This window comes from Nicotiana sylvestris, chromosome 8 (genome assembly GCF_000393655.2).
Source record: "Nicotiana sylvestris chromosome 8, ASM39365v2, whole genome shotgun sequence".
Classification (NCBI taxonomy): domain Eukaryota; kingdom Viridiplantae; phylum Streptophyta; class Magnoliopsida; order Solanales; family Solanaceae; genus Nicotiana; species Nicotiana sylvestris.
This window is the reverse complement of record NC_091064.1, coordinates 44,523,704-44,535,113: the sequence shown is the minus strand read 5'-3', so window position 1 is coordinate 44,535,113 and position 11,410 is coordinate 44,523,704. Positions and strand designations below refer to the sequence as shown.

At 35.2% G+C, this 11,410-nt stretch overlaps 1 protein-coding gene across 1 annotated transcript; it reads right to left on the bottom strand.

Moving 5' to 3' along the window:
* Nucleotides 1-4,550: 4,550 nt before the first annotated feature.
* Nucleotides 4,551-5,729, bottom strand: LOC138874971 (uncharacterized). The gene is made up of 3 exons (XM_070153771.1): nt 5,707-5,729; nt 4,927-5,621; nt 4,551-4,738 (listed from the first exon to the last, which is right to left on the bottom strand). Exons 1-3 carry the CDS (start codon nt 5,727-5,729, stop codon nt 4,551-4,553), a joined length of 906 nt encoding a protein of 301 aa, XP_070009872.1.
* Nucleotides 5,730-11,410: the final 5,681 nt, after the last annotated feature.

Here is an 11,410-nt window from a genome sequence, read left to right as displayed (position 1 = left end):
TAGAATACTTGACTTAACATAAACAACTAAAGAACTTCAACAACTTCGAATTCAGGAACATGTTCTTAGGTTGAGCAGCTTCATTCTCCAAGAGAACCTTTCTACTGATAATTGCTATCCTTTAATAAATTTAATGCCTTTTCGTACGAATAGAATTAGTCTTGAATAGAAACAAAAAGATTCTTTTTGTAGTTGTAAAGTTGGCTGAATATCTTCTTCAATTAAAGCTCCAAAACCTAGAATAGTTCGGTTAAGGAAAACCTCTCTTATTTTGATTTGGTTCCATTATTTATTTCCAACTTTTCAATATTTTATTTCTATTCAAGTTTTTCCTTATTCACAAAATCCTTTTTGACGCAAACTTCTCCAATTAATGCTTTCCTTGTAGAGCATGAACAAATATATTTAAGGGATCCAACTTGCACAAGTATTATGAATTTCTGTGTCTGATCAACACTCTACACTCGTCTGCTACGACCCGATTCTTACATTACCCTCATCACGTCTACACATTAGTCCAGAAGCATAGCAACCTATTCATAAAACTTGGTTCTCTCAACATAAATATGCCAGGTTTGTTAATCATCAAAATATAATACGTGCTTAGATCATTAACTGAGATATTCAGAGTTGGTTCAATTGGAAACTGCAATATTTTCGCAACACGGACCTAGATAAAATTATGTGTACTTTCCCTATCAAGCAAAACCTAAACTGGAGAACCATTGACATGGCTAGTGAAGTGAATAGTATGGGAAGCACGCCCTCCAGCCAATACATAATAAGAAATAAATAAATGTTCCAGAACCTCTAAACATTGGAGATCCTCTACCAAGGCTTCATCAATGGGGTTCCACTATTAAAGTTTCCCCTTTGTTCTCATCAACCAAAAAAATAATTGAAGGAGATATTTGCCTTTATGAGAAGCAAAATACTTCTCGTTACAATAACAACAAAGGTTGTTCGCACAATGATTTTGAATTTCGGCCGGGGATAGGCGTTTAAGAGGGAGATAACTGGGGTTTGTATGTGGTTTTGGAGTTGAGAGGGCCAAAAGGGTGGAGCGAGAATTAAGGTGGAAGAGAAAGCCGACGGTGATGAGGTGGTGGTGGGCAACAAAGGTTGGGTTTTAAGAAAAACATGTCAGGACAACCTTTTTTCAGCAGCTATTCTTTGCTCACGTAATTGAGCCACCTTAATGGCCTCATCTAAAGTTTTATGCTCATGTATTAAGACAAATGAATTTATATCATTACGCAGTCTAGCAGTAAAACAACGAACTAGAAACTGCTTTGATAAGACCGTTGACTCATTGGCAATTGTCTCAAATCGATGTTGAAACTCCTCAATTGTTGATGATTGGAACATCTTAGATAAACAACCCTCCGGCATTTCCAAATGACGAGTGTGAAAAAGCAACAGAAGTTTCTCCGTAAAATAAGTCAAGTCACTTAGTTGTTTATTTTGAAGTAATAGTCTGTACTAAATTAGAGCCGCACCATCGAGAAAAAATGAGGTCAAGGACAAGCATTGTTCGTCAACAATGTCATAAAACTCAAAGTAACGTTCTAGTTGAAATATCCAACTCTCAGGATCGATACCAAAGAAATGGCCAAGTTCCACACAAGTCGGTTTATGATGTGCATGTTGCAATGCCTGTTCACCAATAGGACATGGATGAGATCCTTTAATTTGATGAAACCAAGACCCAGAACTACCTTGGCCAAAGCACGTTTACTCGTCCAGTTATCCCACCAGAAACTAGAGTTGCCTGCTTGAATTATCCAAATGATATTTGGTTTAGCTTTGATCCTTGCCTTCATCAAATCTCTCCAAATGTGAGAGTCAGAGGGGGTAGGAACTTTGGTAACCAAGTGAGTTCTTTTGCAATATTTAGCTTTAAGAAAAGTGGCCAAAAGAGATGGTTGAGTCTTGAATCTCCACCATCTTTTCAGAGAGAGCGTTTCTATGGTATCTTCCATTCTCCTAACCCCCACACCACCCTCATCTTAGGTAGGCAAAGATTATTCCAAGTGGACCAGTGATAGTTATTTTTTCCTTTAGAAGACCCTCAGAAGAAATTATTGAAGTGTTTTTCCATAAGCTTGATGATGCCTTTGGGTGGATTCATAGCAAATAAAATATAGGTAGGCAGGGATTGGAGGACATGTTTGATTAAGGTTATCTTCCCTCCGTAGGAAAGAATCTTCCCTTGCCAACCATTGAGTCTTTTTACAAGTTTGGCTAGCATGCCATCAAAAATGCAAATTATTTTCCTGCCATTATAGATTGGACATCCGAGATAATTGAAAGGAAAGGGCTTGTCCATATAGCCAAAATTTCTTCTGATTCTATTAGTTCTACTAGCAGAGGTGTTTGGAGCAGTAACAAAGAAATTCTTGTCGTTGTTCACTTTTTGACCTGATGCTTTTTCATACCTTCTTATCTGACTCTTTAATGAGTTTTATCGAGTTCTTATCTCCTCCAGTGAATATTATTATGTCATCAGCATAAGCAAGGTGTATAATGATAGGACCTCTATGGTCCATGGAGAATGGGGTGAAGTTGTTGTGAGTAGAAAGATTGTTTAAGGACCTGGACAGTACCTCATCTCCAATAATGAACAGAAAAGGAGATAGCAAATCACCTTGTTTGAGACCTTGCGAAGATGTGAAGAAGCCTTTTCTAGATCCATTAATAATGATAGAATACCACACATAACTAACCAATCTCTAAATCATATCAATCCAAGCTTCTGAAAAACCAAATTTTCTCATGACGACCATTAGAAAATTCCAAGACATTCTATCGTAGGCTTTAGCCATATCCTGCTTGATAACCACTTTACCCCCGTTGTTGTTGTGCCGTATGTTGTGGACAATTTCTTGTGCTAATTGCACATTGTCAGTAATCATCCTGCTCTTGACGAAACCACTTTTATTAATTGAAATTATTTTCTCAAGCATAGGGTTCAGTCTTCTAGAAAGAATCTTAGAAATGATTTTGCTAGTGAAGTTGCTCAGACCAATAGGCCTGAACTCAAAAAAGTTGGTTGGGGAATCGACTTTGGGAATTAGAATCAGACATGTATGATCATAGAATTTGGTCATGCCCTTGCCATTGAAAAAGTTCTGCACAAATCTACAATATCATACTTGATGATATTCCAACACTTTTGATAGAAAGTGCCATTAAATCCATCCGGTCCCGCTGCACTTGAAGCAATCATACTAAATACGGCATCTCTAATCTCTTCGTCATCAGTAATAACATTGAGCAGATCATTATCTTCCTCAGTGATACATCTAGGAATATAGTTGAGGATCTCATGATCACGAAATTGATGCTGAAGGTTGAATAGATGCACAACCACCTTTGAAATATTTTCATCCCCTTGGACGCATGAGCCATTTTGATCCTTGATTGTGTGAAGATGAAGCCTACATCTCCGGTTTCTAATTAAGCTATGAAATTATTGGTGTTGCTATCCCCTTCTTCATACCATTTCTGCTGAGCTTTCTGTCTAAGGATAACATCTTTCATACCTAACCACTTGATGTATTCTGCCTGCCCTTGATTGAGCTCTTCTCGGGATTGATCGGGGTTGTTAAGAGTATCAATCTCTTCCAGGTTTACCATTTTTGCTTCCCATATGTTAACTTGTTCAAAAACATTCCCAATCTTCTCTTTCGACCATCTAGTGAGATCCTTACTAAGAAGTTTTAATTTTTGTTGTAGCCTCCACATGGGGTTTCCAGGAACTTGAGTGCTCTAAACCTCTTCTACCAGGTTCATGAATGATGGCTGCTCAGCCTCGTAATCTAGGAATTTGAAGTATTTGATGCCATCTTGAGGCTCCTTTTGACATTTGATGAGGAGTGGCTTATGATCTGAGCCAGTTCTAGCTAGGTGTTTGACTATATCAATCTGGAAAAGTTGGGTCCATAGGTCATTAACAAAGACTCTGTCGAGTCTTTTCCAAATCCTTTTTCTAGCTCTCCAGTTGTTGCACCACATGAATTTAGGGCCTACAAACCCCAAATCCACCACCTCGCAATTGTCCATACAGCTACTGAACTCAAAGCTTCTGTGTATTCTGTGAGGATTGCCCCTTTTTTGCATCTGGATCCAATATTAATGCACCAAGGACCTTTGATATGTGTGTGAATGTCTTCCAAACTGCTCCAAAGCTCTCTCCTTTCATTTGCAGTACATTTGACATATACTGTTATGAGATATAGATCACAGTTAGCGGGGGTGCAATGTATCTTAATGATAAGCTGCTGCTCCTTATTGTCGACCACACTGGTTTGATAGTTCCCTGACCAAAGAAACCAAATCTGACCATTCGTGTTGGGCATACAGTGTTGAAAGCCAAGGAATTTCATATACTTGTCAATTTTATTAATGCTAACAAAAGGTTCAAAAATTGCTACAAGCTCCACTTTGTACATGTTGATGAGTTTTTTTAAACCCGTGAATGACTTTTTTTTTTATTTCACACCTCTAATATTCCAAAAGATGGAATTAATCATGAAGCTGGGGGAAGATTAGTTTGTACTCCCTTCCACATTGGAAGAGTTCTGTTTATCTTTAGTTTTCTTTCCCATCTTTTTGCTTATGCTCTTGGTCTTTTGGACCAGTGAGAATCCCTCATTGTCTTCTTGGTTGCTTTGGACATTTTGTATTTGGTCTTCAATAATCCTCACCGTAACCTTATTGGCAAATTCACCTCTATCTGTTGATCAAATTTCTTTGTAGAGTGAGGTTTATTTGTCGATGATTGTGGAGATTCTAGGTCTAGTTGGACCACCATATTAATCCCCGACATTGCTTTGATCTCTGAAGGTATGCTGACTGATCCCTCATTAGTTGTGAGGTATTTGGTTAGGTCATGTTGAGCTTATTGAATGTTGGTATGCTTACTAATCCCTTCCTTTTCATAAGCCATATTTCCTTGAATATTAGAAGATTCTTGCACCACCTGTTCTGACCCTTCAAAATTTCTATTTGCTAGAATGGATTTACTACACTCTTTGGAGTCGTTGCTAGAGTCGTTGTCCATGTTATCATTCTTATTTTCTATATCAAGGTTCACACCAGTGTTACTGCTTTCATCCTTCTTTCCTTGCTCTTGTTGTTGTCGATTGGCTTGATCCACCTTGCCTTTGTTAAACCTTTTGCTGCCGCTGACTTGACACCATATTGGCTTAAATGACACTTTGGATTTATTTTGGGAGAGTTTTTTTTTGCTGATTTTCCTCTTATTTTTAGAAGTTCTGATTTTAATATCATTGATTTTTTCCGCCTGTTTTTTGTGTTGAATGGCCATATTGTTTTGGAGATTATCATTCTGCTGAAAATTTTGCTTCTCAGCAGCTTGTTTAGTAGCCTCCTTCTCAGCAACTTGTTTGGTAGCATCATTTTGCAGAAGCTTTGGCTTTTGCTCTATTCCTTTGAATCTGCTGCCATCCATAATTCCCCGAGCCTTTCCATTCTCATTGATTGAGGTAAGTTCTGCTTCAATAGCCTCTTTATTTCTCTTGATCTTAGCCTCTTTCTCCTCCGCTGCTTTCTTTCTTTCAATGGCCCGACAATTTAGCAAATTGTGTCCTAGTTTTCTGCAGTTGGTTCAATTGGCAACTGCAATATTTTAGCAACACGGACCTAGATAAAATTATGTGTGCTTTCCCTATCAAGCAAAACCTGAACTGGAGAACCATTGACATGGCTAGTGAAGTGAATAGTATGGGATGCATACCCTCAAGCCAATACATGATAAGAAACAAATGAATGTTCCTGAACCTCTAAATATTGGAGTTCCTCTACCAAGGCTTCATCAGTGGGGTTCCACTACCAAAGTTTCCCCTTTGTTCTCATCAACCAGAAAAATGATTGAAGGAGAGATTTGCCTTTATGAGAAGCAGAATACTTCTCGTTACAATAACATCAAAGGTCGTTCTCATTGGCAATTGCCTCAAAACGATGTTGAAACTCCTAAACTGTTAATGAGTGGAACATCTTAGATAAACGACCCTCCGGCGTTTCCAAATGACGAGTACAAAAAAGCAACAGAAGTTTCTCCGTAAAAGAAGTCAAGTCAATTAGTTGTTTATTTTGAAATAGCAGTCGGTACTAAATTAGAGCGGCACTGTCGAGAAAAAATTAAACGAGGACAAGGACAAGCATTGTTCTAGCCTGTTTGGCCAAGATTCTTTTTGGCCAAAAGCACTTTTGACCAAAAATTGAGGTGTTTGGCCAAACTTTTGGAATGAAAAAAAGTGCTTTTGAGGAGAAGAAGCGTCAACAATGTCATAGAACTCAAAGTAACGTTCTGCTTGAAATATCCAACTCTCAGGATGGACACCAAAGAAACGGCCAAGTTCCACACAAGCCGGTTTATGATGTGCATGTTGCAATGCCCGTTCACCAATAGGACATGGATGAGATCCTTTAATTTGATGAAACTGAAAGCTGACAATTAAGTTGTTTTATATCATAAAGGAGGAAACTAATGTTATCGAAATATAACAAAGGAAGAAGGGTTAACAATTAACTTGAGTTGGATGATTAAGGAGGGGAAAATAATATTGTTAGAAGCACCGTTCCTTTCTGGCATAAAGCAGCTTGAGTACTGCCCGGCGAAGATTTGTGGGTGATAAAGAAGAAGAGGAAGAAAGTGGAGCGGTAGATGGGAGGGGGTTGGGCGGCAAGTAAAGCAGAGAGGGAGAGCTTCTCATTTATTAAATACAACATATATATATATATATATATATATATATATATATATATATATATATATATATAACTGGGCATAGAAAATGTGATGTGTCACCTCTCTATGGCCAGCAATTGCGTTTTTCTTTTTTCTCTTTTTTTTTTTGAATTTTTCCTCCATTAATCCTCTACTTCACTCTATTTAATTTGTTAATTTTCACCTTCTCCTTAAAGTCTTCCTTATTGTAACTGTGGAGAAATCATTGAAAGAGGTACCTAAGCGTTTGTAAAACGGATTCATGATATTAAAAGGGCATTAAGTATACAAAATGACTTAACAACTTCTTAGAGGTTGAAACTACACTATAAAACTCGATCTTCCAATTATTCCTACGTATAAACAAGAACATGGGTTTCCAGATAGGGGAGAGAAAGGCCAGCGATAGTGAAAATCCCGACAAGGAAGATAGGGAAATGGAAGAGGGGTTTGGATACTTCTGAGTCGGGAAAGAACAAAGTTGACGGGTTAGGTTGCTTCTTTCCTTTGTATCTCTTTCTTCTTTTATTTCTTTTGTTTTCTTCAAACAAATAAAATAATGAAAATGTTCATTTAGAAAATATTTCACCGGAATTTGGTGGATTTTCACGGCATCTTATTTTTATTTGGTTAATTTTCATGTCTGTGATTATCTATTTCAACTATCGTCACCCTATTGAATATCATTTCTTTTCTTACCTTTTCGCATGACAAACAATTACCTTTTCAAGTGAAGAAGAAAAAGAAGAAGCTGTTATAATATAAAAGCAATGCAGTAAAATGTAAATAAGAAGAGATAGAAAGAAGGGAGAAATGTTTTCTTCTTTCACTTTGGTGTATCTTTCCGTTGCAATTACATGACCTTTTATAGACATAAAAAGTAAAGATGATGGACATAAAGTAGGAGATTTAATCTTTAAGTTATTCACAACATGGACATCCAATGTACAAACTATTCATAACATTCCCCCTTGGATGTCCATGTAAGATAATGTGCCTCATTAAGAACTTACAAAAAAAAATATTGGGATGTACATAGTTATTTATAATATGCATTACTTGCTGCCTCATTAAAAACCTTACCAGGAAAACCCAGTGGGACAAAACATTGGTTAAGGAAAAGAGCGCAGCGTGTAGTTACTCCCCCTGATGAAAAATCACTTAATGTCTCGAAGACGACGCATTCCAATCTTATATATCAGCTTTTCAAATATTGAGGTTAGTAATGCCTTAGTGAACATATCAGCCAAATTATCACTTGAACGAACTTGTTGTACATCTATTTCACCATTCTTCTGAAGATCATGAGTGAAAAAGAATTTCGGTGAAATGTGTTTTGTTATATCTCCCTTGATATATCCTCCTTTCAATTGAGCTATGCATGCAACATTGTCTTCATACAATATTGTTGGAATATTCTCTTTCGAAGAAAAACCACATGTTTGTTGAATGTATTGAGTTATTGATCTTAACCAAACGCATTCTCGACTTGCTTCGTGAATGGCTATTATCTCTGCATGATTTGAAGAAGTAGCAACCATAGTTTGTTTTGTCGAACGCCATGATATGACTCTACCTCTACTTGTAAATAAATAGCCTGTCTGAGATCGACCTTTGTGTGGATCAGACAAATATCCTGCATCTGTATAACCAATCAATGATGGCTTGGATTCATTTGAATAAAATAAACCCATATCAATAGTCCCTTGGAGGTATCTTAATATATGTTTAATACCATTCCAGTGTCTTTGTGTTGGCGAAGAACTAAATCTTGCCAATAAGATTACTGAGACAGCTATATCTGGTCGGGAATTATTGGCAAGATACATTAATGTCCCTTGTAGCACCACATTTGAAGAGTGAAAAGTAGAAAATATTTTTTCCAATAAGTCCTCATCTGTGATAGTGTCTCCACATAATTTTAATAGAGAACTTACTTTAAAGATAGCAGAATAATACTCACTTACGGTTTTAAAGTCTTGCAACCTTAAATGTATCCACTCATACCGAGTTTTTGGTAATACCGTAAGTTTTAGGTGGTCATACCGATCCGTCAAATTAATCCATAATTCAAGTGGATCTTTTATGGTTAAATATTCAGTTTTTAACCCTTCATGTAGATGATGACGAAGGAAAATCATGGCCTTCGCTTTATCCTGATTTGATGCTTCATTTTCTTGTATAATAGTATTTCCAAGACCTTTAGCGTCAAGGTGAATTTCAGCATCAAGGACCATGATAAATAGTTCCTCCCGGTGATGTCAAGTGCCACAAATTCAAGTTTTGATAAATTTGACATAGTGAAAACTATCATAAAAGATAAATAAGTTAGAGAAATAATTATAATAATAAACAATTAATGAAAATAGAACGATTAAGGTAAAAGAAATGAAAATAGAGCTATATCATATTAACAATCTACTATTTCATTTTATTCTTGCCATAAAGTAGAAATTACATACTTGTTTCATTTCACTTTATATTATTGATATATATATATATCATTTCACTTTATATTATTGATATATATGTGTTAATAGAATCGAACGTGACTAACATTATTTATATGTTCCAATAAATATAAAGTAATTAAACTATAAAATTATTGCTTGTCAATTCATTTCTCACAGTTCTTCAAAATGCCTTAAAGATATATTTTGATCCAGGGAGTGCATGAATATTATAAGTATGACATTAGTGCATAGCTAGTTTGATGACTTTGAGGTCCTCTAAGAGTTGAGCACGGAAGAAAATAGTTATTTTATCACTGCAATTTACTTAAACTATTTAAGATACCCAAACGCACAAGTAATCTGCAAACAGTGCGCATATGATATGTACTGCCATAAATAAAATGATTATAATAATACATACCTTAATAAAATATGACTCAACTTAGCGGGAGTTAAGAATAAAATTAGAGCTTCGTGCTGATAACGTGTTATAAAATAAAAGCAATACACCAAAGTGAAAGAAGAAAACACTTCTCCCTTCTTTCTATCTCTTCTTATTTACATTTTACTGCATTGCTTTTATTTTATAACAGAAGCATATAAAAATCAGTTTTCTATCTATCTTCAATATACAATGTTCCACACAAAGTTATATATCAAAATACATGTATAAAAGGAAGTAAGCAAATACATATGTACATTACACAAAATGAGCTCTGCATCATTTTCGTTTTCTTAAACTTTATCCTACAGATCTGAAGATAGTTTCAAAATATAATTCTTGGCATTGTTTTCACTTTGTTAGGGATGCAATGGCTTATCTACGAAGTGTAAGTGTAAATTTTTAGTCTTCATTTGTATGTTCGTCTCTTTTCTCATTATCATCTATTCAATGTTGAAAAGTACCTAATTCTTATATTTCTTTCCTCCAATTATTTTCTCATTATTATAAGTGTATGTCCTTGAGGTTGTTGTACTTAGTGATATGAATGATCAATTGACCCTTCAAATTTATTATGGTAGTTATGTCGCCATTCTTAAGGTCATAACTTTAAGAATTGTATCCCTCTTAGTTACGAAAAAAAGAAAGAACTGTATCTCGCTTATCTTTTACACTGCTTATTTGATATTGATCAGTTTAGGTTAAAGAAAAAAAGAAAGTATTCTTCCTCCCTTCATTTTATAGTCGCTTCATTTATTACGTAATATATGAATGAGTATATATAAGGAAGAGGTAGGATTACATGTAAGGAAATTAACGAGAAGAAAACGATAAAAAAAAGGTACATTTTCAAGAAAAAATAACAAAAAGGGAAAAAGGGATTTCAAAAATTTAAAAAGTAATGAGAAAGATCAAATGACAAACTCTTTTTTGCTTTCCTTTATAAAATTCCTAAGATCGTGAAAATAGTTTTTAAGAATATATACTGAATCTTACGGAAATAATTGTGAGAGAGTCAAAATTAAGTGTAAATAACCTTTCCATTTTAGCTAAAAATGTGTAAAATTTTGTGTGAAGAAGTAGATTAAAAATATTAGATATAAGTGATTTTCGTAATAAAAAAAGGTGACTAAATCGATAGCATTATTTTACCATTCACTTATTAAAAAAACACACTATATATTGTTACTATAATCGCGCTTAAATTCACTAGTTTGGCAAATAAAACAAGTATTACTTGGCATGTCTCACTTAGAATAAAGCTAGAGTCAATATTACCAGGACCCAGATCAAGTAACAAATTTTAGAACAAGAAATTCCAAAAATACTTACCAAAATAAATCCAAACGATACAGAGACTTTTGTACAGTGAGGCTAATGGATAATGCTAATTTTTGTTATATGTATAGCCAACTCATAAGTTATGGAGATGAGTCCTCTCTATCTGCATTTAATCTTGAGACCATATATCACACACCACAACGATCAATTTTTGGCGAGCATATTATATTGTAAAGACTCATCTATTGTAGGAGGTTCAGTTTTATACCCACTCCTTCATGTCACCTTTTGGTTATTTATTTACATGGTAAGATTCTATGCCAAACTCTCCCCCTCCTGCCACCACAAGGGGATTAATTAATTTTAAAAAATGAGTTGCTAAGATTAGATAGTTTCCAATAAGCAAAAACGCGTCATTCTTTTTTGAGACAAACTAAAAAAACGAGTGTGTCACATACTTTTATATATATGGAACGGTGG

Bases quoted from the DNA above. Each gene is read 5' to 3' on its own strand.
- LOC138874971 (XM_070153771.1), bottom strand. From the start codon at position 5,729: ATGTCAATGGTTCTCCAGTTCAG. The intron at 5,622-5,706 runs GTTTTGCTTGAT...AACCAACTGCAG, and splicing joins TCAATGGTTCTCCAGTTCAG to AAAACTAGGACACAATTTGC. The intron at 4,739-4,926 runs GTAAGCATACCA...TTTGATCAACAG, and splicing joins TTATGAAAAGGAAGGGATTA to ATAGAGGTGAATTTGCCAAT.